Below are 27,117 nucleotides of genomic sequence, written 5' to 3'. Positions count from 1 at the left end.
AAAAATCCTTAGAAATCATTAGAAAATTAAACTAAGAAAGTTTTAGAAATCTAGAAAGGAGACCCTAAGAAATAAAAGCCCAAAGTGATCCTTAGACGCTCCTAGAAAAATCCATAAAAATACAAGTATCCCTAAAAATGTAAAAGTCCTTGGAAATACAATGTCGCATTTTCAAGCACCATAATAGTAACATACAATCACAAATACCCATTGCAACCTTCATCTATAGAATTTACCTGTTAGAAATTCCCATTTTTACGTCTTCATTTTTTCTTCACGACTGCAATCAGGTTGTTAACTTATGTAAACAGGATATCCTCGAAAGTAAACGGACTATTAGTTACAACTGTACCGAGGGAGAGGCCTTGACGAAGAGGAACGATGCAGTTAAGGCGGGCATAGAGGCGAAGAGGTTGGATGGACTGACTAGATACGCGAGGGATTATCAGGAGAAGCAAGGATACTTCGAAGAAGGAATGCAGCTTATCTATCATTACGGCGGAATGGACGCTAAAAATCCTCAAGATAAATTAGCTCAGGGAACCAGACATAAGCGTGCTCATAGAGGGAACGAAACTGATGTGAGCACTTTCCTTCGATGATATCTTAATAATTTTCTTCTAATTATCTAGTCGAATACTTTTTATTGTTTCTTCTTTCATATTTTAAGGACGATGTGATGCATGTTATTATGAAAATAAGAGTTCCCCTGCTTCGCGTGAAATCTGATTATCAATTAACGGGAAAGGTTGGGAAGGAATTGGTGACAGGAAACGGACAGCTCATTGGCAACTTCAGTGAGTATTTTTGTTTCCTTTCCAATTTTTTGAGTATGATTATTCAGAACGTTTTCAAATTTTTTCCTTTTTTTTTTTTAAATTGGTTATTTAAAGTCGCATCAACCATTATGGGTTATTAGCGACTTAATGTCTAGGTTCGCAGTTTATTGTATAATTTGTTGGTACATACCTTTAGTAATATCTTTTTTAGTAAAAGTTGAAGCTTATGGATGTGTTAGTATGATAGAGTTCTTCTGCAGTCTTTCTATTAGGGTGGTGTCAATGAAATGCTTCTTTAACAGCTGAAACTGACGGGTGGATGCCATATATTAAATTTTGTTCGATCATAAATTTTTGTACGCAGTAATAAAAAAGAAGGAATTTGCTGTAACAGACGTGTATTGAATAGTAAACAAATTCATAATACAATTGTTTGGACATACAATAATCGGGATGTGCGCGTAATTTTTGTACACAAATTTAAACTTGAAAAACTACAATAAAAACTGCTGAAAATATGAGTTACGTAAATGTAAGGGCACTTCAACGTTGGTGTGCAAAATTCAAGATTGGTGACTTTTCGTTGGAAATGAGCCAAGAGTAAGGCCAGGTAGGGTCGTCGATGGTAACGGTTTAAGAAAAATTATTCAAAGCAATCCACAGTAAAGAATATAAAATTTTACCACATCGTTCCCTATTCATTACCCAACAAATTACCATTTCTTCAAACATCTGAACAATTTTCTTAACAAATAAATTATCCCGAAATGAAAACACTGTGAAAGTAGCATTCGTAGAATTTTTTAATTGAAAGACTGATGATTTTTTTATATTTGAAATTATTTTGATTAAATACATTATTTCTCGAAGATATTTTTTATTTCATTATTTCTTAATAATATTTTTGCAATTTTAATCTTTTATGCTTTCAGTTTTCTATATTATTTAAAATTCCTTTCTTGTTTATATCTTCAAAAAGAAAACGCTTGCTCCAGCAGAAAACTTATTACGTTCATTACCTGCTACTGGAAGGATTAAGAACTAGAAAATTAAAGACTGCGACATGAGTGTTATTATTTTCAGCTGAGCTGGTTGGTGACTTCACCATCGAACTGACGAAGACCAGAGGTCAGGACATGCTAATTGTGCGTGCAGCCAGGAGCAAATTATATGCCAAAAATCAAAAGGTCTCGTTGGAGGGAATGAACGAAGAGGGACCGTTACAATCGATTCTCGGTCATGGTGAGTAGCCGTTGTCCTAAATATACCTTACTTAACTCTCGAGCTGACGTAAATGTCACGTTTACGAAAAACACAACCATCGTTGAATTCGGAAATGCTAATAATTTAGAATAATCTTATTAGGAATGTTAGCAATATTCTGACAAAATGATTTTGCGGCACAAATTGTGCAAAAAGAAGGTACACTACCGGCCAAAAGTTTGGAATCACCTCCCACTTTTCATCAGTATTAAATCTGCTGCTAATTTTTTATAGATTTGAAGTTTATCTCAATTCTACTTTTATCATGATTCGAACGATAAAAAATTCTCAAAGTCGCTGGCTATTTTCTGGAAATTTTTGTGCAAATTGCAATGCTCGGTGATTCCAAACTTTTGGCGGGTAGTGTAGGTGAGATTAACCGAAATTAAGAATAATCGATTTCTCCGAAATGTAATTAAACGGAAAATCGCGTTGATTAGAATGACATAATACATCCGCGAGGGAAACGCTTGTGAAAAGCGATCGCGTGTCGCAGACGTGTTAAGATGGCGGACGACAACACAAAGCCGGTTCGGGGCATTATGTAAAAGCTCTTTAGTCTGATCCCGTTGCGTCACATAGTTAATGCTTTTCCGTAATTAGCGAACGTCGTGAAAAACGGTGGAGAAAAGGAGGAATTCGTCGATGGAAAGTGATGTCAATCGATCCGAAAGTTGCGTTTGAATATTGTCGATCGAGCGGATATTCCCGTGCTTAAGCTGCGGAACGTCGTGATCGCGCATGCATGCATGCATACAATTACGTAAAAGACGGGCCTCATTGAAGAAACAACGCTTTCTTTCAAGCGAACGCAATTAGAAACACGTGATCGATCAATTACGTTCGGAATTTCCATTCGTAGTATTACTTGGAATTGAACAATTTGGAATTTCTAATTTCTTTGAAAATTTCCATCCAATAACTGATCAACTTATGTCGTTAAACTGAATTCCTATTATTATACCTTTTATTATTATTTATTATCCTTACTTGCTTATTCCATCGCGAATTATAATGTTTCGAATAATAATAATTAAATTAATTGACAACAAATTTAAGTTATTAATGTTAAATAAATATCGAATCTAATATTTCGATATTTATGAAATTATTAATTTGTATTATATGATTAAATTTATTAGGTTAATACTAAATAATTTTACAATTACTACTCATATATCGTTTAATTTGATTTTATTATTTATAGATGTATTAATAGATTTATTATTTATAGATACAGTAATATACCTACTATTAAAAAGATTAAGACTTTAGTACGACAACGTACTCAATTTTTTTTAACAAATTTTACAGTTATTAGTGAATTGATTAGAAATTGAATTCGTCCATTTCTATTATCAATTCGATTAACAGCAAATTTACTTGCATTTGCTTGTCATTTACTTCTAACATTATTCTGTAAAGTATAATGCTACTCTATTAAAAAAGTTTCACGTCAAATAAAATGAAATACAAATTACTCATTCATCCAGTAATATCTATTTGGTCACCTTCGTAATAATCCTCGTTGCATGCAATACACTCATTTCAACGGTTTTTCTATATAGTCTTCACAGCATTGCTGAAACTCGATTTCTAATATGGCTTTTAGCTCATTTAGCGAATTTTGTTTTATCACCTCAATTGACTCAAGATAGCGTCCCCGTAGTGAAAGTTTCTGTCTGGAAAACAGGAAAACGTTGCACGGCGCTTTGTCAAGTGAATACAGCGCTTACGAGATGATGTTACTCAAGTTTACGGCCAAAAAGACGCGAATAAGCATCGAAATGTGAAATTCCGTCAGTTGTTTTGTCATAAATCATGCAAACGCTTCATGATACCTAAGTAATGTTGTTTATTGACTGTTTAAAGAGGGTAGTGTAGGTTTCTATGGAGTTTTATTTACGTAAATTGGATATCAGAAATTTGGTAACAGTTTTCAACTGTAATTGGTATTTTCTGTTTATTTTGAGCAAGAAGTTTTGTTTAAATTGTGAAATTTAATCAATTATTCTTAAATTGAGAATTGAGAATCTCAATAATGTGTTAGATACTTCAGAATTGAGAAATTTGATTTTTAAGTTGAGAATGAATGATCTTGGGAGTGTGTTAAATACTTCATAATTATGATCTTGCCCATGTTGATAAAACTGTTCTCCATTGTAGGTGATATTTGAACGATATTGTGACAGAGAATCGACTTTTCTATTTATTGTGCAGCGCAAATAGCTCCCTATCGCTCTGATAAAATAAAGAAAAAGCAGTAAAATAGTACATACAGGGTGCGACATAAATCGGTCGCCATAATACTTTAGCTGATACTTTAACAAAAGAATATTTCAAACGAAAGTTCATTGGTATTAAGTGAAGAGTTTATTGCTGTAAAATAAATCTTTGAAAGTATCTCTTTCCATAAAAAAATTGAAGATAACCTGTATTTTTTAAATAGCATTATATATTTTCCTTTGCATATTCGGAAATTACCTGAAGAAACCAATTCAATAGAAAAAAATGCGTTATACTAATTATCTGATCCTAGAATAATTTGATTTACTTGTGAAGTACAGTTCTCGAGTTGATCGACGATACATAACGTCGACAAACTGAACCCAGACACAAACGTTAATGAAAACATGCACAAGATAGTACGAATTATCCTATGGAGGACACAGACATATCCGGCACCCACTAAGCGCGTCGCATTGGCTAGCGCCTCGACAACTCAAAGTGAAGATTTACTTTAAAATACAGAACAAGGCCTCAACAACATTCCCTTTATCCGATACACCCTTAAATCCTCTGTTGTTCCAACGAAATCCTCTAAGATTTGAAAAAACACGAGACACTCTTAATGCGTCTGGTGTGCACTAGTGGCACGACGACCCGTTCGTTAGTGGCGTACTGATGGCTAGTTTCGCCGTCGCGAAACGGTTAATGTATTTCATTTCTTACGTTCTTTAAAATTATCAATACTATCATCAGGTGTTGCGTAAACAACTGACTGAAAATACCCCCGGAGATAGAAATCTAAAGGGTTTATGTCCGGTGAGCTAGCTGGCCAGCAAGTTACACCACATGTACCGTATTTGCGATGTTTACCGAATTAGTTTTTTCATACAGTTTCCTAATATGCAAAGCAAAATACATAATTCTATTAACAAAACACAAGTTGACATCAAATTTTTTTGGAAAAAGATACATTCAAAGATTTATGTTACAGCAATAAACTCCTCACCTAATAGATACCAATGAACTTTCGTTTGAAATATTTTTTCGCTAAAGCATCAGAACCAGCTAAAATATCGTGGCGGCGGATTTATGTCACACCCCGTATATAACTCAATTTTGAAAAAAAAAAGGGATTTATGGATTTGGGTTAGTTTGGCTCCGTGGTACAGAATTGACAAACGAGTTTGTCCCGGAACTTTTTCAACAGAATACCTGACAAGTATTATAAAAGCGGAGTCTCACTTCGTTACAACAAAGTGGTATTTCCCTTTCCATCGAAAGAAACGCACGTTTCGCGCGTTACTAGGAAACAATGGAAGAAAGTAAAAGTAGCCGGGTGTATTGACATCGATCGACCGAGGTAAAAGTCTATCCACTTGCAGCGGACGCCTTAATGCACCCCGTGATCATCCGTCCTACGATGTACAACGTATCAACTCGCTTAATAGTAAGCTCACGACTATTGACTTTCCGTCCGTAGGTTTGATGGCCGCGGAGGCGGTAGCCGCCATGCTTGCAGACGATTTGGCCACCAAAGCGTTGAACGACAAAACGGCGGACGCGATGATCTACAGAATGTATAAAAATCTTCCGGTCAATTAGGCCCATACTCAAGGACACTCTGCTCTTTCAATTGGACTTTCGTGACTCTGACAGGTTTCTATTATACGATATACGTCGTCATATAGCGCTCAAAATAATTCTTTCCACTCGAGAGTGGAGCGATTTATTGAGGATGAGAGGAATTTTGTGATCTTGATAGAGGAATATTTGTCGTGATTCAAAGTGGAATTTGCATGAAAGATTTTTCAGTTTATAGAAATTTTGTGAAAGATGAGGTGTTTTGACTGAATATATCAGGGTTATTTTGAGCAGTATGTGAATATTTTTATGATTATGGTACATGTTCTTTGCACTGGTTAAAATTGGTGAACATTTCTATGAGTTTCCCTTTCGTATTTTTATTGAACGATTATAAAATTCGTTTGCAAATTGTTTTTAAGAATTTTTTTTAAACGAGTTACATTTTATCAAACAATCTCCTGAAGTATTAACCAATAACCGCATGCTTCTATTTATTTAGTCGTTTATTATTATTTATTAATATTACTGACTGCAAGACTACGTGATATCGACGAGTCATTAACTGATTAACTTCTTACTAGTGTTATCCTCAATCTTGATTTATATAACGTTGATTACTATAAAAATCTCATATATGTATTTATCACACACACATGTTTTTACATTACGTACGCGAGTCGAACTGTTTTATATACTTTAAGTTAATCTAGCTTAATTTATAGTTAAACTGTAAAATTCATTTTCCATCAATTTCCATCAAACTTTCCTTTCTTTGCTCACATGAACATTTGTAATCCTGTCAATTTTTTACGAACTGAAATTTCCATTTAAAGCTTAAAGCAATGAAAATCCCTAAAAAATACAAATTCCTTTTGTACGTTAGATTTCTCTTCAACTCGGTAAATTCCCTTCTTCACTTTGCATAATTCTTCGTTCTAAAGTACCTAAGGCTCCATTTTAATAGAGTTTCAAGGAGCTTCAAAATCTGTAATTTTTATTTGCAGATTGAATTTTCTAAAGTCTCGAAAAACGCGAACCTCTTTTCGCAAGGGAAGACGTTTTTTAAACTAAAAAGCATAAACATCCAATTTTTCGCAATCCTGAAAATGCATTCATAGCTCAATTACTCTTCGTTTTAACCCTTTGATTACTTGTACAACACATAAGTAGGCCGCTACTTTAATTCCTTTTTAAACTAAATCATATCAAAATTATAAATTCGTAGCTACGCCAACGACATACTTTTATTCCGTAAAAGTATGTGAGTTTACTGATTGCATTTATAGCGTTTCGTGAGTGCATGCATGAGTCTATCGTCTTCAAAAGGTTAAACAATTCCTCTACCAATACACTTTCCTATTAAATCCAAACACGCTTATAATTTTGCAAATCCATAAGATACACCCAAAACAATCCCCTTATCAAAATAATTCCCACCATTCGAGCCATTCATTATGAAAGTAGGGCAAGTCTATCTTTGTTCCGACTGTTGTTTGTTTACAGATAAAAATGTCGCATTAAATTTTACCTATTGCTATCACTAACTTCATTTTTCTCAAAAATGGACTTGCCACGCTTTCAAAATAAACGTGTCATATTCCAATACATTTACCACTCTCTTGAACTTCAAATAACGACGAATAAATCAGATAAATCAGGAAATGTAAACTTCCCAAGTGCAAGAGAGTACGCCTAATGATCCAACATTATTCATCAATTACCATCATGAATCTTCCTCTCATTTTATAACGCGAAACTATCGATTATACAGCTATTTAAGTCAACGATCATCTTATGTACGTGTAAAAGGATAAACGGGTGGACGATTTATAGCTTTGCGACTTCACGAGCGTTCGATTCACGTGAAAACACGCGATCGAGGTGCACGTGCACGCGTGAAACTCGTCCACGAGGCTCTCGATACGTTGTGTCACCATGTGGTTGCTGATTTGCAAACGGGTTTCGCGAACGTTACGCGCCGTTTGCAGCATTCGCAGCGGAACCAATCAGGATCCGCCAGATTTTACATAATCGCATTTGGGAAAATCAACGAGTTGCAGTAACGTTCATTGGGGAAAGTGGCTGTCAAACGCGAGCAAATCCCGCGGAATTAGGAGGCTAACTCCATTTTTAGCTTCGATCGGTCGGCCAGTCTATCGATTTGCAACGACATTTCGTTGGTTCTTGGTTATTATTATGTTCATTTATTAGATGTACAAACGAGTACTCCGCCATTTTTACCTCCCACCGTTTTTCAACACCTACCTTTTCCCCACATTTCGTGCAAGTTAAATTTATTTATGATAAGTTGAACTAGAAAGGAACGTGGAACTTCAATTACTGTTATAATTAATATTTATGGTGGAATTGAAATTATTTTTCCACACGTGTAAGGAACAGTGGAATACTTATTCTCATAATTTTTCAGTAGGTACTAAATACTGAATTCTCATGATTTTTCTCACATTTTAGGTAAATTGGAGTTTGAAACTTGATAGAAAAGTGAGAATTTGTTTATGATAAATCGGACTAGAAAGGTGTAGCGAAGATGTAATTTAAATTATTTTTCCACACGCAGGCAAGAAATAGTGGATTACTTATTTGTACAGTTTAATATATTGATCGATATATTTATACGGATAATGTTTTCGTAAGTAGATTGTAATACCATGTTTTATTATAGCATGTAGGATTTGTATCTTGGAATTAACGTTGAATTATTGAATTATATATTTCTTATTGATATGTATGTAATATTTCGTGGAGAGTTCAGGATATTTTAACGAGGTACATGTATAATTGTAGAAATAATAGGTGTATAAGGTAATTGTACTAATATATTGTTCTGTAAAGATACTTTGAAGATTTAAGGAATGAAATAAAAGAATTGCTCTATGTCTGAAGTCTACCATACTTCTAATCTCCTATATCCTGCAATAATGCATAATAAATAATTGTAAAGAGTGAAAACTAAACTGGTACTCTTCGATGAATTTTAGTAATATTGTGAATTTCCGTAATTCAAATATTCTATATAAAATTTCAATTACTATACTGCTAAAATTCATTAAAGAGTATCAGTTCTCACTTTCTTACAAGCATTTCTTATGAATTATTCTACAAGCCTTATCTTGCACCAAATGTGAAATCATTTTAATAAACTTGGAATTTTGTAGAATAGATCTTAAAATTCTGCAGAATAGATTTTCATAAACTTAGAATTCTGTAGAGTAGGTTGTAGATACACATAAAGTGGTAAAATAAAATAGTGCACATAAAATTCCTGAAGAGTATCACATTAAAATTGCCCATGAAGAAAGCAAAAGTACCATAAGTTATTAAGTTCTACGAAATAATACGTTCGGCAACTGTAACAATACTTAAGAGGTGCTGCTACAGGAAAGCAATTAACAGCAGTTTCACGCCTAAAACTTTCCTCGAAACATCGTGCAAATGATGATTCACTACACTCATGACCTAAATGTGCAAAGCAATCGATTACAAAATCGTAGCAAGCTAGGTAATCAAAATTTTGCAGCACTCCATACCCAAAGATAACATTCCTTTCGAATATACGCTTGCAAATGGTATTTTCCTTTTATCGCGCTCTTTCGAAATCCCGAATTACGACAGGAAATATTAAGCGGAATTTGAGACGAGGACACAAGGCCTATTAGATTAACGGCGAGTCACTAGGAAAAGAGTTATTATCGCGTTTCTTGGCCAGTGGCGAGATCAATTGCGATACGAGGATGTCATTAAAGGAAACTGCAGTCAGCGAAGAAAAAGGAAATACCTTCTGTGTGATTAAATTGTTTATAGATACATAAATTGTTTTAGTTTCTCATTTTTAGTAACGTTTATGTAACTTTCTACAGTTCGTTCGATTATTGTAGCACGCGGAATTATGTAAATGAAAAATCAATAGCTTTATTGGAATTTATGGTTCACGGATGGCACATCTTGCAAATGAACGGTGGTTTGGAATACTTTCCAAAGTGTCTACTAGGAAACTTATGTCAATTGTGTAATATATATGGGTTACATAATGGACTTGGTGTATTCCTATTCGAAAATTAAATTTAATATCGAATAAATAAATTTTCCTTGATTAATCCGAAGAAAGAACGTAGAATAACTCCTGAGATAAAATTTTTTATCAGTTGAACAATTCTACGGAAGAGGATGTTTCAATTTTGAAAGAAATTGTATCGTTATTAATTTCGGTACGTTACTTTTTTTCGTTAAGCAGAGATTCACTTAAGTACCGAAGAAGAAATCTTTTGAGCGCTCTCACTGAAGTGTGCCGGCCGAATTTTAGCCGTCGAACTTTTACTTCCTTGGGGAACCTCTGACATAATAGCCATTAAAAATGCAAATGCGTGCAACAAGGAAAAGTATACATTATCCCAAATCAATATCGACCTCCTTAAAATGCATTGTTCAATCATTTTCTTTGAGAGGTAAGTAACTTTTTATTTACTGCTGATCGCAACGACTTGTCGTCTTTAATCTTAATTTTATATTAAAGTAGCATAAGGATAATAATGTATGAAAATTTCGAAGAATTCCTCGTAACAGCAATTTTTTAAATAGTTCTAATTACAGCTTCGATTTTTAAAAAGTTTTCCAACTTTAAAGACAAAGGTAAACATGTTGAATACTACTTTGACAGCTATTACTTTCACAAGTGGGAAAACTGGAAGCAAGGGAGACAAAGAAAAGATTCTGAATAAAGAAAAGAAGAAAAAAATATTCATGTTTTAAAATAGAAATAATAGAACATTGATAATAGCGAAAATAATAGAGAATGAAAGGAAGACGAAACATCTTAATAAAGACCCTAATGCGATAAAAAAAGTGGATAGAAATAAATATCAAAGAAAACATTCAAACTACCCTAATAAAAATCCTAATACAAGTACGAAGAAAATTCCTACAAAGGTATCAAAAACACTTGAACAAGAATTCCAACGTGAAAAGTAAAACATTAATATGCAAAAGTATACCAAAAACGTTCCAGTGAACACCTTAACACGAAAAAACAGCAGAAAATGTTTACGGTCACGTTAAATCGCCTTACCAAAGACTCTAATAAATACTTTCCTAAAAACTTCTCGCCAGAGGCAGTAAAACGCTCGAATAAGTAAATATTGGCAGAAAAGTACCCGCAAAAGTAACAGAATTCATCATTTTCAAATTATAGTGTTGTTTTTGTTGGACCTCGCAATATCTCACAGTTCACTTTTTATTGTGATTATTCTACTTTGTATCTCTTACAAATAGAAGTAAATAAAATCAGTCATATCCACCTTAACCCTTCGCTTTACGAATTTTATTTAATAGCTGTGCATGCGTACATCGGCTATTTATACGTTTCAATACCACGTCAGGTAAGGAAAGCTAAAATATTGTAAATTATTCATATTTAGCAATTCTTAAATTTATAAATCAAAACTGCAGCTGAAACGAACCCTTTCGCTACCAAGAACGTATACAGGGTGGGTCACCTGATACTAGAACCTGTCGATTATACCGAAAAATGTTTCAGATAAAAGTGGAATGGTATTAAAGAGGACATAATTTGACGTAATTAATTTTTTCTTAGGTCGACGTATGGAGGAGGTCAAATTTGTTCCTTAAATGTCATACTCTCTAAAGGACAATCTTCGACATTCTAATGTTCCAATTGTTAAATTATCTGAAGGTCAACATATTACACACAAAATGGTGTAGTCGGATTCGACTCATTACCTTCTGTCATTCTGTAGAAAAAATAACGTACATGCAGGTACGTGCCGGCACCACTTTGCAGTGTTGAAATTATAACACCTCTTAAACTAATGATTTTTTTAGCTATTAAAAACGACGAGCTGAATCGATCAATGGATCAAAAAGTTCCGTTTGAAAAAAGAAATTCGACCTTGGTAAAATCTAACTCCGTTAAATTATGCCCCCTAGATATTACCGTACCTTTTCCTGCAACATTTTCCATTCATTTTCCTCCATTACATTTGGCTACGGCCCTGACTGAGTTAAAAGGAGGCATTCTACCGTGATAAATTTACCATCGCGTAAAGCAAGGTGGGGAGCGGTTGTACACGCGGAGAAAGTGCTGTTAGTTTATATATACCCAGAGAGCGCGGGCCATCGTACGCATTTTCAATATCGCTCTCGCTAATTGCGATCTGAACGCAGAAGTTACGTTAACGCGGTCTTCTGAAACATAAACCCGCGACAGGATGACGTTGCTGATCGGATTGTTCCTAATTGCCAGCTGGACCGGAGTGACCATCGCTCAACTGCGTAAGTACCCGCGGATCGTTCGCAACTTTTCGGCTATTCGACGATTTTCCGTGTTTCCAATTGACTAAGAATGAATAGAAGAGTGTTGGATAAAACTGAAGAGCTTTTTTATTAGGGAGATTGATGGTTAAATTGAGATATAGTATTTTTGGTTGAAAGTGCAAGTTGTAGCGTATATTTTATGTAATAACACCGAAACAGAGCTCTAAGGGTGATTGTGAGTTAATTTATTTAATTACGAGAAGGATTCGTCAATGTACGTAAGGAGAAGCGACAAACGAAGACACGTAGGATGCAATTGATTCGGGTGTCTATGTACTCTGCCGTTCATAAATATTAGGACACCTATTGTGTATTACATAATTTAAATTACATTTCTTCGTCAAAAATATACAGGATGTTCGCGTTACCTTCCAACGTTTTCACGAGGAAAACAAAAGGGGACAAAGTTTCAGTACTTCTGTACACAATACGATTGCTTGAATAGATTTTTTGAAATCTTTTTTCCATATTATGAAACTTTTTTAATTGGAAGCTATAATTCGTTTTATATTATACGAAAGCGAGACAAGTTCAACGACTCAATTAGTATAATCAATGACGCACTATTAATACTTTATTTGTACGACGGCATCTTAAATGGAAATTCAGAAGTTTTATCGTATGTACTGTGAAATTCCGGACCGAAAATCTTGCAATGACCGTATAGGTTTGCTTCACATTCCACAAGTGTCCTAATACTTACGAACGAGAGTGTAAAAATTAGTATTCTGATCATTTATTCATACAAAATGGATTCAACTTTTCTCTCTCTTTCTGATATCAGTAGCAATTATGTACAATGTTGATTACAACATTGTGGCGTTTGTTGTCTGAATTTGTAAAAATTTGACACTTTAATTAATTTTCACGATGCTTGACGTTTCACTAATTTTTGAAACATGAATTCGAGGTATTTTCCACGTATTTTTCGTACGAGTCGCTTTTCTGAAGTGAAAGAAAAAAGGGACTGGAAAATTAAGTCTGTAAGTAAAAGTAATTTCTACTCAATTTTTCTTTCAAAATTGTACCTATGAACTGGTTTCTTTCTTCGAAATTTATTATGGTATGGAACCCTGCAATTATTGTAACAAAGTAAGTGAGATAAAGGGGTGACATCTGAATAATGAATAATAAATATTGTTAAATATTTTCGTATAGATTGTAATTTTAATAAGTATCATTCGATTGAGGTAGATTGCATCCCTTTTGGTAAGTGGATAAAATTGAGATTGTGGGAGGACAAAATTGTGGTGCTTGAAAATGAAGAAAATATTAAATTGACAATTTAACAGTCTTCTTCACCAAAAAATAATGGTAAACGCATCTAAACTTCGTTGTAGTATATCACTCTTATTACTCATATTATTCTTCTCCACCGAATTTCTGTATATTTCTTCGAACGTAGATTGCTGAGAAAGTGGTAAATCGAATTGCAGAAAAATGTCAAAACGTCTGAAAATTAGTGGTTCACTCCCAAGACGTTTGAGAAAGTAGCCAATCTTTATTTTTCATCAGAAACTCTATAATTAATTCCAAGAGTTGCAACACGATAATCACGACTCGAAAAGTATTCAAAGTAGTTAATGTACGAACAGAATTTGTGATACGTCCTGCTTGAGGAAAACGCCGTAATGTCAACGAGTACGGTGTACTCTTACGTTAATCTGATGTACCAGTTTTAGAAAATTCCAGCAGCCTGCGTGGAAACGTTACAAGGACGATCTTAATAAGAATTAATTCCTGATAACGCAACAGCTGCAATTTCACGTCGTTATTAATAACATAATAACAACACACTTTCCATAGTTTCCACGGGCAGGGAAAAGTTTTATCTTCGAGATCTCACTGTAAAAGCTGCGAATAATGAAGGAAAGGCGACGAATGGATTTCCATTAAAGCAAAACAAACAAAAAAAGTGGCAATAAATGGAAGAAAGTGAAATAAAATTGAGGTAAACCGTCGCTTTTACGATTTATAAACGTTAAAGCGCATTGTCATGGTGCATTAGGTGATTTTACGGAACGAATCGGTTATTCGCGAAGAAATTTCTTCGATTTTACGAGAAACGCTTGCCTCGAGAGAGAAAAAGTCGCATTATCGACGGAAGCGAGAGGAGATGCTTGAAAAATTCATCGTCTAAAGAACTTTCATCCACGAGTAGGCACACTTAACAACTGTAAACACCTGTTCGAGAAGCGTTGTGTAAAATGTGACGTAACAAACGTGTAGAACGGTTCTGAGAGAGGTTTTTGGTGTGAACGTAATCGATCACAGGGGAAAGGGATTTGATAGTCGTTCCTCGAATTTCTTGCACACACGAATAGACATGTACAGGGTGTCCCAGTTCTTTCCGATCAAACTTTGTCAGTATCTTCTATGGGTATAGATAAGAAAAAAATGTTATATAAACATTGGTCCTTTGAAGCTTTGTCAAAAAATTATAACAGAAATACGAAGGGAATGGTATCGAACTTGCTGTTACTATGATACGAGACGAGAATGTCACTTGCAAAAGTTACCATCAGCGACCTCAGATCGTAAGAACAGCTTGCATAAACAGACTAAATGTGCATATCGCTGATCTATTCCTTTTTTGTGTCGTAATAACCGTACATCCGTTACCATTCCTTTCGTATTTTATGTTATAGTTATAACTATTTGACAAAGCTTCAAACGACCTATGTTTATATAATATTTTTTTCTCACTTATACCCATAGAAGATACTGGCAAAGTTTGATCGAATACAACTGGGACACCCTGTATGTGTTTCACTGATTAATTAAACTGGAAGATAGCCTGTAGAGATAAACAGTAAATTCTCTACAAGTGTCAGTCAGTTTGGATTCTACAAGTGTCAGTATAGATGGTCTTACGCCTATGTTATCTCGCTCGCTGTCAGTCAAGCGTGTAACGCCACACCACTCGGTTTCTTTTACGAAATTTCAGGACAATTCATAATAGAAAAATATAATTTCTTTAATTTTACTTTTTTTCATCTGAAATTTGTTTTAACATATTGGTGAGATTTTTCTGGTGAAAATTATATCGTGTTTGATGTCATTTTCATCAGAAAAATCTCATCAATATGTTAAGAAAAATTTCGGGATAAAAAAACGTAAAATTAAAAAAGTTAGTATTTAAATCCCTTGGTTGCCTCGACTCACGTTTCATCCTTATCTTTTATTCTCTGTCCTTGTCTACGTTCGGCAAACTACAAAGGCGGGCGCGAGGCTCGAAAACGTAGTCCCTGACTCTACAAGTGTCAGGTTTAGGTTCCTTGCGGACTGACACTTGTGGAGAATTTACTGTAATTAGATTTCAAGGAAATATGGAAATTTGATGAAACCGGTAAATAGATTAATTCTACGAAAAAGACGTGAATTAATAAATCAGTGGAGATTGCAGTGTACAAGGAGGTAAAAATTATTATTTCAGAAATGAAAGGATAATGATACTTAATGTAACTTGAGGTTTAATACTTGTTAGAGGTAGTTATATCAGTATATTGGTTACATAAAATTGTCGAGCCTTTCTTGGTTATTATTTCTTTATTTTGATTTTAAGTCCAACTTTGTTATTACGAATACACGTATATTTTATTATTATTTGTGCAAAACTGAATTCCACTTGCAAATATAGATAATGTAGCTTGATATCATTCCTTCAAAGTATACAAAATTCACTAAAAGAATAATTTGTCAAACTTCACTTGAATATATTTACATATCCGTGTCATCAGAAGAAAATAAAGATAATGTAATTTCTTATGATTCTTAAGCATAAAAAATTCATACCTTTAAAGATGGAGTAGAAGATGTACTCTGGAAGATCAATAGAGCATTTTGTCGATCTAAATCACACAAAAAGCAATGCACTCTCTCATCGCACATTCAAAAATCTAAAACCCAAAACCGAAGATCAATCGATACGTTTTCAGGTCAATGAAAATCACACGTTTCCATCACCAAAGCGAAACAAAGGCAGTACATACACCTTCTCTTTATTTCTTCATGGTTTTACAAACTTAAATATTGTATAGAGAAAACGCAATCAACAGATTCTCATATTTTCATCAAACCAAAACAAGGAACAAACCTTCTCCTCATCACTCACTCAGAAGCTCGACAAATTCTCACTCAAAAATGGGCAAAACTCATTTTCATCACTTACTAAAAAAACTCGGCACATTTTCACTCAAAAACTCAAAACATTTTCACTTGAAAACTCAACACATTCTCATTCAAAAACAAACGAAATTCCTCCTTGTCACTCGCACAAAGACTTAACAGGTTCACGTTCAGTAAATTAAAAAATCTCATTCAAAAGTAGATAAAACTCCTCGTAATTCATTCAAGAACTTACTGAATTAAAATACTCAAACATGACACACCCAGGCGTTTCTCAATCGATAGTTATTTCCTCGATCAAATCGCCCACATAAATCTAGAACAACCTACATAAAGGAACAATCGCCAGATTAATCCAGATTTCATCTACCATTCAGCTTGATTGTTACTCCGTTTCACTTGTAGCATTTTTACTAGTAGGTCGTGTAATATCAAGTGTCGAATCAATCTCAAATTAATTGCTCAAGTGATCACTTGAGTGTTGAAAGGTTCGGAGTTTTTCCGTATTAATTTAAAGTTCATACAATTCTTAGAAAGTTACTATTGGCAAATCTAAGGGTGTTTGCTTGAATTAAACAAAGATTCATTTTACACGACCTAGTTACTAGTATTCTTTTTTTTTTTTAGCAGTATCAACCTCTTTAATAATAATTACAAAAAATAATCGGTATTATCCTATAAAAAAATCTTTCTTCAAACTTATAAGTATAATCAAAGAGTGCATCAGAAGAACCAACAAGTACAAAAACTGAAATTTTTCAGGAAAAGGAAAATAAACTTCGAAACAGAAAGAATCCGATACTTTTATACATTTCTCAGTGAAAATATTTTTCAAACGTTGACTTGTTACTTATTATTTTCCCCTGAAACTAGAATAACATTACGTTTTAATTCACCTGCGCAATTAATTATTTAATTAAACAACCACTTGACTGTGCATTCGGTTCTTTAAATATTCAACACTCAATTGATTGTTTCCCTTTACAATATCTCCTATGTTAACTCCTATGTTAACAGTACCCTAATTACCTATGAAAACAATGCAATTCCACCGTAATCTCATTTCTACATTTTTTAGACTCTGTTAATTTTCCACTACACGCTTTTAAATTGTTTATTCAATAAATACGATTAATGAAAAGTGCTACAATGCTACAACTGAGTTCAATTTGACTAAGAGCAGTGACCATGCAAGGAACATAAGTTAAGGACCATTCGCTCTTCAAGTTCCATCTCGAAACTCTTTTTATCGGTCGTTTAGAAATTCGGGTCGGACGACAGGCTCTCCTTTCACAACGGTCCCGATAATCGCCCGCTCGAGATCTCACAGAACGATCAATCGTCTCGCGCTCTTTCTACCTACTGGCGATCTATCAATCAGCAACAACCGCGCCACCAATCGTCAATTGATCGCGATCGTACCTTTCTCGAACACGTGTGCATGACGTCCAGAATTCGCCTTTACGAACCCAGAAAAAGCGAACCGGCGTAATTTCACTTTCTATCCAGAGTATATACACACGCTACACACTTTCGATTTTAGGCCTGCCTCGAGGCGCCCGGTAAAAACGCGCGCACCGTGACTTCTTAGTCACCGACAGACGCTACCCGCTCAGTAACCTAGAGCTGGAACTCCAGGTGCATTGACTTCCTTCGTTCGAGTTCACTGAATTCGTTCAGACAGTAATTAGATCGTTTAATTTTTCTTTCCTGTTCATTTCTTTTGTACGAGTATTAACACATTTACGTTACCGGTACTGTGCGTCTTGCAAACTAAGTTCTGCGGATTTTTTACCTTAAAAGACTTGGTAAAATAATACTAACCAGGCTGTATCGATCCGGTACCTACTGAATTAGTGCAGAAAATACCGAATCCAAAGACATAAGTATTGACATCGCAGAACCACATCGTAGACACTCTTAACCCTTTCGCGGCTAGCGCCGGTTATATCAGGCATCCACTAAATGCTTTACACTGGCTAGCGCCGGTTATATCCGCCATCCACTAAATGCTTTACACTGGCTAAAGCCCGGTATATTCGGCATCCCCTAAATGCTTCCCACTGGCTAGCCCGGGTTATTTCCGCCATCCACTAAATGCTTTACACTGGCTAAAGCCCGGTATATTCGGCATCCCCTAAATGCTTCCCACTGGCTAGCCCGGGTTATTTCCGCCATCCACTAAATGCTTTACACTGGCTAAAGCCCGGTATATTCGGCATCCCCTAAATGCTTCCCACTGGCTAGCCCGGGTTATTTCCGCCATCCACTAAATGCTTTACACTGGCTAAAGCCCGGTATATTCGGCATCCCCTAAATGCTTCCCACTGGCTAGCCCGGGTTATTTCCGCCATCCACTAAATGCTTTACACTGGCTAAAGCCCGGTATATTCGGCATCCCCTAAATGCTTCCCACTGGCTAGCCCGGGTTATTTCCGCCATCCACTAAATGCTTTACACTGGCTAAAGCCCGGTATATTCGGCATCCCCTAAATGCTTCCCACTGGCTAGCCCGGGTTATTTCCGCCATCCACTAAATGCTTTACACTGGCTAAAGCCCGGTATATTCGGCATCCCCTAAATGCTTCCCACTGGCTAGCCCGGGTTATTTCCGCCATCCACTAAATGCTTTACACTGGCTAAAGCCCGGTATATTCGGCATCCCCTAAATGCTTCCCACTGGCTAGCCCGGGTTATTTCCGCCATCCACTAAATGCTTTACACTGGCTAAAGCCCGGTATATTCGGCATCCCCTAAATGCTTCCCACTGGCTAGCCCGGGTTATTTCCGCCATCCACTAAATGCTTTACACTGGCTAAAGCCCGGTATATTCGGCATCCCCTAAATGCTTCCCACTGGCTAGCCCGGGTTATTTCCGCCATCCACTAAATGCTTTACACTGGCTAAAGCCCGGTATATTCGGCATCCCCTAAATGCTTCCCACTGGCTAGCCCGGGTTATTTCCGCCATCCACTAAATGCTTTACACTGGCTAAAGCCCGGTATATTCGGCATCCCCTAAATGCTTCCCACTGGCTAGCCCGGGTTATTTCCGCCATCCACTAAATGCTTTACACTGGCTAAAGCCCGGTATATTCGGCATCCCCTAAATGCTTCCCACTGGCTAGCCCGGGTTATTTCCGCCATCCACTAAATGCTTTACACTGGCTAAAGCCCGGTATATTCGGCATCCCCTAAATGCTTCCCACTGGCTAGCCCGGGTTATTTCCGCCATCCACTAAATGCTTTACACTGGCTAAAGCCCGGTATATTCGGCATCCCCTAAATGCTTCCCACTGGCTAGCCCGGGTTATTTCCGCCATCCACTAAATGCTTTACACTGGCTAAAGCCCGGTATATTCGGCATCCCCTAAATGCTTCCCACTGGCTAGCCCGGGTTATTTCCGCCATCCACTAAATGCTTTACACTGGCTAAAGCCCGGTATATTCGGCATCCCCTAAATGCTTCCCACTGGCTAGCCCGGGTTATTTCCGCCATCCACTAAATGCTTTACACTGGCTAAAGCCCGGTATATTCGGCATCCCCTAAATGCTTCCCACTGGCTAGCCCGGGTTATTTCCGCCATCCACTAAATGCTTTACACTGGCTAAAGCCCGGTATATTCGGCATCCCCTAAATGCTTCCCACTGGCTAGCCCGGGTTATTTCCGCCATCCACTAAATGCTTTACACTGGCTAAAGCCCGGTATATTCGGCATCCCCTAAATGCTTCCCACTGGCTAGCCCGGGTTATTTCCGCCATCCACTAAATGCTTTACACTGGCTAAAGCCCGGTATATTCGGCATCCCCTAAATGCTTCCCACTGGCTAGCCCGGGTTATTTCCGCCATCCACTAAATGCTTTACACTGGCTAAAGCCCGGTATATTCGGCATCCCCTAAATGCTTCCCACTGGCTAGCCCGGGTTATTTCCGCCATCCACTAAATGCTTTACACTGGCTAAAGCCCGGTATATTCGGCATCCCCTAAATGCTTCCCACTGGCTAGCCCGGGTTATTTCCGCCATCCACTAAATGCTTTACACTGGCTAAAGCCCGGTATATTCGGCATCCCCTAAATGCTTCCCACTGGCTAGCCCGGGTTATTTCCGCCATCCACTAAATGCTTTACACTGGCTAAAGCCCGGTATATTCGGCATCCCCTAAATGCTTCCCACTGGCTAGCCCGGGTTATTTCCGCCATCCACTAAATGCTTTACACTGGCTAAAGCCCGGTATATTCGGCATCCCCTAAATGCTTCCCACTGGCTAGCCCGGGTTATTTCCGCCATCCACTAAATGCTTTACACTGGCTAAAGCCCGGTATATTCGGCATCCCCTAAATGCTTCCCACTGGCTAGCCCGGGTTATTTCCGCCATCCACTAAATGCTTTACACTGGCTAAAGCCCGGTATATTCGGCATCCCCTAAATGCTTCCCACTGGCTAGCCCGGGTTATTTCCGCCATCCACTAAATGCTTTACACTGGCTAAAGCCCGGTATATTCGGCATCCCCTAAATGCTTCCCACTGGCTAGCCCGGGTTATTTCCGCCATCCACTAAATGCTTTACACTGGCTAACGCCGGGTATATCCGGCATCCACTAAGCGCGTCGCATTGGTTCGCGCCTCAACAACTCAAAGTGAAGATTTATTTTAAAATACAGAACAAGGCCTCGACAACATTCCCTTTATCCGATACACCCTTCAGTCCTCTGCTGTTCCAACGAGATCCTCTAAGATTTGAAAAAACACGAGACACTCTTAATGCGTATGGTGTGCACTAATGGCACGACGACACGTTCGTTAGTGGCGTACTGATGGCTAGTTCTGCCGTCGCGAAAGGGTTAAGGGGCGAAGTCCCTATAAACGGCTTAGTTTTCTGTCAACTTTTAGAAATATTTCGCAAAGAAACCAATGCGCTAATACTGTCGGAACATTAAGAGTACTTTATTTAATATTATAACAAGAAAAAAAATTTTTATGACAGTAAAATTATGATACAGAAGAAATAGAGCAGTTTTTTAAATAGGTTTTTTTTCGAGGTGCAAAACAAATTTTTTTTCAACGTATTTGACAATTGTAAGAATATGAACCTAAAATGGTGCCAAAAAATTGCATGTTTTAAAAATGGCGGCACTTTGGTGTGATTTGCGCTTTCTTTGTTAAAAAAAGTGGTTAAAATTAATAATTTGGTTAAACTTTTAGGTTCATGTTCTAAGGAATCTTATAAACTAAAAGTGTGTAAAATTTGAAGTTGATTGGTCAAATACTTTGGAGTTATTCCTGACGCTAATTTTAAAAACATGGTTTCGAGAAAAACGCGTAAAGAGACTAGACGAACGTTGTAAACGCGTACAGTTAGTGTGCTCCGCGATCGGAAGCACGTTGATTCAACAGGCTACAGTATCGATACAGTTGAATTTTGGTCTATAATTTTGAGAATGTATTTTTGAAATGTTTTAAAAGCGATTTCTGGAAAAAAAATTTTTCGGATTTTTCAGTCGATTTATAGGGGCTTCTCCCTTTAATTACCTAAAAGAGTCCCAACTCTACCATGGAATCTAATTAAAGAAAGCCGAACCAAACTTGTCGCTAATGATCCAAATGTCGATGCGACATAAAGCCCAAATATAGAAAAAAGGAATAATACTATTACAATTGTTTTTGCTCATTTGAAATTTGGAAGTGACGTGGTGTAAAGTAATTACTCGCGCAAGTTGTTTAACAAAAATATATTTATTTGAATCCGATAACGCTTAACCTAATTTTGAAGAGTAGGCGACGCGATGCACGTAGAAAGCTGGGCTACGACAAAGGGCCTCGTGCCCTTTTCGGGGCTCCCTTAAGTAGCCCCTTTTCCCTGGGAAAGTCCCAGGAAGTGGGGCGCGGACCTGCATTGCCGAGGCAATACTCTTGTCCTCGAGGACGAAGAAACTCGGAGATGTTTGGAAAAACATCTCCCGATTCTTCGCCTCGAGGGCCAAGAGACGCCAGGCCTAAGTGCGTGGCTCTCCCGTGGCGGTCGCCACAGAAATAATTCTCTGGCGAGAATTGGATTCCACGGGTGTTAATGGAATTCAACTTGTGAAGGATACATATAAAGTGTCAGATATTAGGTATTTACCGAAAAAACTCAAACCGAATTTCTTGTAATAATTCACAAATCTAACGCACAAGGTTGGTGTCAGTGGTTTTATCTATTTAGTTTGTCGCTGAAATCCACTCCAAAATCGTAAAAGTTCAACTAGCACTTGTCAATAGGAAGGATGTTCTTCTTTCGCTGCATGGCCTCGCGTTGCTTCTCTGACTCGTTAAAAAATAAGCGATCTCGGATAGGAAGGTTTACCGTATCTTTCTTATAATCCAGGCCTGTCTTCTTCTGACTATCGCTTACTTCTGTCTATGTCAAGCTTTTTTGCAAATAGGGTAAGTTGCATAATGTGAGACCCATTTCTTGAAAAAGTCATAACTCTCGATAGAGAACACTTTTATTAAAATTTGATACACGTTTTAAAAGTAAGATATGTATTCTTCTGTAACGTACTGGAAAGTAGAGTAAAAAAATTTGGTTCCTTCATAATAAAATAAATTTTAATTTGTTTGTTCCTGAAACTTATTTTTTCTGCCTTTTTTCACACATTGGGCATATCAAATCTATTTCTTCAGTCTTCGTCAACTTCTTTATCAACAATTTACACACTGAAACAAAATTTGGTATCTATAATTAACGCGAGACCCTTCTTGTAATAAGAATTTCCAACGGTCTCATATTCAGAAACAATAACATGATAATTATTAAGTAGCTTCGAGGTTACGTGTTCATTATTTAACGATACACAATTAGTGAGCCTTAAACTTCATTGCATACACTGTACAAAACTATGTTCATGAAAATGATTATACACTTACCATTGTCGAGATAATTTGTAATTTAATCGAACCACTTGAAAGACTTTCTGTAACGTATTTGACGAATATGCTTGCTCAAGACGCTTAATTGATTTTAATAAAATTTGGTATTTAACTTGATAATTAACGCGGTTTATTACAAAATGAAATAGCATCGTTACGACATTCAACAGTTCTGTAACGGAGATAAGCTGGGGTCTCGTATTAGGCAACTTTACCCTAAGCTCTTTAAAAATGATGTCGAGGTAAAAACAGCAGTTTTTTCATTTGTCGCAAGTAAAACTCAATATTTTTATATTAACGGTATGTATAAAATTGTAGAGTGTTGGAAATGAGTTATAGAAACAAGTGGTGATTGCTTTGTTAAATAAAATTGTTTCCAGAAAGTTCAGATTATTTTTATTTTATACTATAAATTCGCATGAACATTTTCCAGAACCTGGTAGTTTAAAGAATAACAAGGACACATTCAGTGGTGTATAGTTTAATTCCATTTCCTATGATGGACAAATGGTGTCTTAATTTGCTAGGACTTCGTCAATTTGGGAAGTCAATTCGACGATTTAATGAAAAACTTACTTTGAGAGTTTGAGCAATGCACAAAGAATGAATGACCTTTTGAAACCGTATAGCACGATATAAATTTCTTTTTAAAGATTCATTAATTGAATATTAACATGTTACGAAAGTGACAACATGTTAAATTGTACAGAATTTTTCTCTTTAATTCGACTTTAAGGCAAAGAATATTCTTATTCGTTTAAGAAGAATTTTCTTTCTTTAGAAGTCGAATAGGGGAACGAATTCCTTAAAATATTTATTCAAATATTGGATGATTGCAAAAGTTCGTGCCCGATTTGAAAATAAAACACAAGCGGCGTGTATAAAGGCACATTTCATTTGAAAATAAACTGAAATGAAATGAACAATTATTTGAAAATAGAACACAAACGGTGTATCTTTCGATAGGAATGTAACACGACGTTAAAACAAACATCTTTGCTGAAGTGTGATAAGGTTCGCGCCACTTCTGCAATCATCCAATAATTCTGTTACAATTTCTTTGCTCAATTGAAATAATGACCGCCACCTTGAATGATCTTTTTCCACTTCTCTAGCAAGAGTTGAATTCCACAGTGGAAAAATGCAGGTTGCTTATACGCTAAGTAGTTATCGACCAAATTTCTCTCTTTATTAAGATTTTTGAAGTGCTGTTCTTTTACAGTGTATTGCGTCGAACGAAACAGGTGTTACTTCGAAGGTGCAGCGTCTGGAAAGTATTTAGGCAGGGTGAGGAAGAGCTTCCCATATTAAGAGGGTATTCTAGTCTAGACTATTCAAAAAATCGACTTCTTTTTAGGATTTTCTGAAAATTCTGGTTTTCCAAATTATGTCTGTGAAAGGATTTGCCCGAATAAAGAACACTGTACGTACAAACAACTCGTGCAATTAGTGATAAAATTTCAGAAATAATTAAACCGGTCTACGAAGATTCTTCCGCAGGCAAAGTAATGAAGGGATAATGAGAGAAGCGGAAACACAAAACAGTAAATAACGTTCCTGGACTGACAGATTAGTCGAGAGTACAACCATGTTCATTTAACTGGTACGAAAAACTTGAAACCGTGTTTTCTGAACTGGCTAACATGATATCTTAAGTTCTAGGTTGACTGACTGACTCCAAATTTTGCAAGCACGTTCAGTAGATGTGTCTTTATCGCAGGAACCACGGAAACTAACAGGTTCCTATTTTTCCTATACTTACAGCCCACAAAACACGAAGAACGGTGGAAAAAATCGGCATTCAAACTTCAAAGTGCCCCATTTTTTTAATTTTCAATATTCTTTTTATTCTGGTTTCGACTATAACCACATTCATTTTAATCAAGAATCTTTTTGGTATTTTCGTTTCGGATAAGTAGAATGACCCGAATCATGTCAGTCAGTAGGACACTTCCTTTTATAATTCAGTTAATTTTGATTACTTTCACTTAAAAAAAATAGTGAATATTCTTAAAGCATGATTTGATATGTGCAAAAAAAGTCGATACTAAAAAGTCTTATGGTTTCTGTGTAAAAAAATCTCAAAAAGGACTTAAAAAATATTACACTCTACCTGCTTAACTTCGATATGGTTTTGACGGTGAAGCTTAACGGCGACGGATTCTTTGTCTCTCAAGTCGAAATCGCCATTTTTGAACCGTTGAAACCATCTCTCTCATGTGTCTGCAGATGCAACACCACTACCATAGACTTCTCAAATCAATGCTGCCGTTTCCTTCAAATTAAAGAAGAGCAAAGTAAAACGACGGATATGCTCCTTCTCAAATTTTATTTTAAATCATAATAAATGATTTTAGTTACAGAATTGAACTTGTCTACATATTTTGTTACAGCAGAATAGCTGCAACTTTTGAGATATACAGAGAAATCGGTGTGAAATATAAACTCAATATATTCTACCACCATCTACGAGCGATCCACAGAACATAGTTAACGATCTAATATAAATCACGAATTAAATATACAATGCACGAATTGACAGCCACAATGAAAGTGTAAGAAACATTCTCACTGCTTCTCGTTTCCTTGTGAAAAGAAAAAGAAAAACGCTTCTCTGCCTCCTGCCAGAAATCTTCTACACTTTTTAACGGAAGAAGAAGCGTCAGAATTAATTTTACCAAAGGCTTTTTGTCAATCTTTTGTAAAGAAAAGAAAACATAGAATATGTGCATCTAATTTCGCCTACCAATATTCACGTCGTCCTCAATAGAAGAGTACTTTATACTTTTGTATCTAATTAGTCGAAGAATGAAAAAGAAATTTACGAAAATTCCAATAAAATTCACGCTTTATGACTACTTATTAAGTCATTTTGGATGGAAAAATAGGCTATTGCATTTTTTATTAAAAATGAATATCGGTAGTAATTAGACGTTGCACAGCAATTATACACAAAGAAAGGTTAATTTGTATACTTTGAAACGATTAAAACACACTTGAATCACCTAAGCAGTGGAAAGCAGGTCATTTGAATTGCTTAAGCCGCGTGCAGCTAAAATAATTATGGGTTTTACATACACGCGAGTCGTTGCTTTTCACCGATCGGAATGTCAGGACCCCTTTCGCAACGTAAAAGGAAGTGTTGCTAACATAAGTCGCGCGCAGTGGACGCATTATTCTCCAAGCGTTTTCGTATTGCAGTTAGCAAAATTGTCAATTAATCACCTGAAACGTTTTAATCAAATACAATTATTGCTTTAAATTCCCAATTAATCGCAATTTACTAATTAATATATTTTGGTGACGCAGACATTTCCTCATTGCTAATTATACTATTTCTCAAAATAAAGTCTAAAGCAGTTTCAACTGAAAAACCGTTGCAACAAAAATAAAACAAAACATTTAAGAATACAACATTCTACACTGATTAAAGATATCATAGGATAATTGTGCCACTAATTGTATGAACAGCTTAAATCGTATGTTTTTCAATTCGAGATATTTAGGCTTTTTGATATTTTTACTGGAAATTAAATCAAAATAAGAAACAAAACTTCTCCAAATCACTAACTCAAAAACTCCCTCAAAAGTAAACAAACCTTATTGAAAAAAAAGTACTACCAACTACCAACAATTTAATGTCCTACTATTTTACAGAAATGGTTGCACGTTATTATAATTTAAATAAATACAACACAAAATATTGTGTCCTATCCAAGAAAAGGAAACGAAAAGAAATTCCTTGGACCGCGTTGTTTAATGTTTATAATTTATTCGTAAACATGCTTGTTTCACGATGACTTCGGTGCTTGATCGATCGATCTTTCAAACGCTGAACAAACAATGCCCGTTCTGCAAATTCATTCAATCAAGG

General features: G+C 36.1%; 2 protein-coding genes across 2 annotated transcripts in view; both read left to right on the top strand.

The window, feature by feature from the left end:
* LOC108578528 overlaps nucleotides 1–5,873 on the top strand; it is a 7,407-nt gene extending 1,534 nt beyond the window's left edge. The window contains exons 2-5 of the mRNA XM_017941881.1: nucleotides 312–581; nucleotides 671–797; nucleotides 1,863–2,021; nucleotides 5,752–5,873. Of these exons, the coding sequence (XP_017797370.1) occupies nucleotides 312–581; nucleotides 671–797; nucleotides 1,863–2,021; nucleotides 5,752–5,873 (678 nt within the window). The remainder of the gene's footprint in view (nucleotides 1–311; nucleotides 582–670; nucleotides 798–1,862; nucleotides 2,022–5,751) is intronic.
* A 6,158-nt stretch (nucleotides 5,874–12,031) lies between these two features.
* Nucleotides 12,032–27,117, top strand: part of LOC108578508 (circadian clock-controlled protein-like) — a 16,824-nt gene continuing 1,738 nt past the window's right edge. The window contains exon 1 of the mRNA XM_017941859.1: nucleotides 12,032–12,161. Coding sequence (XP_017797348.1) covers nucleotides 12,098–12,161 — 64 coding nt within the window. The 5' untranslated portion in view covers nucleotides 12,032–12,097. The remainder of the gene's footprint in view (nucleotides 12,162–27,117) is intronic.

This window comes from Habropoda laboriosa, unplaced genomic scaffold (assembly GCF_001263275.1).
Source record: "Habropoda laboriosa isolate 0110345459 unplaced genomic scaffold, ASM126327v1 scaffold38, whole genome shotgun sequence".
NCBI lineage: Eukaryota > Metazoa > Arthropoda > Insecta > Hymenoptera > Apidae > Habropoda > Habropoda laboriosa.
Note: the sequence above shows the minus strand (reverse complement) of the source record. Positions and strands in the feature narration are given on the sequence as shown.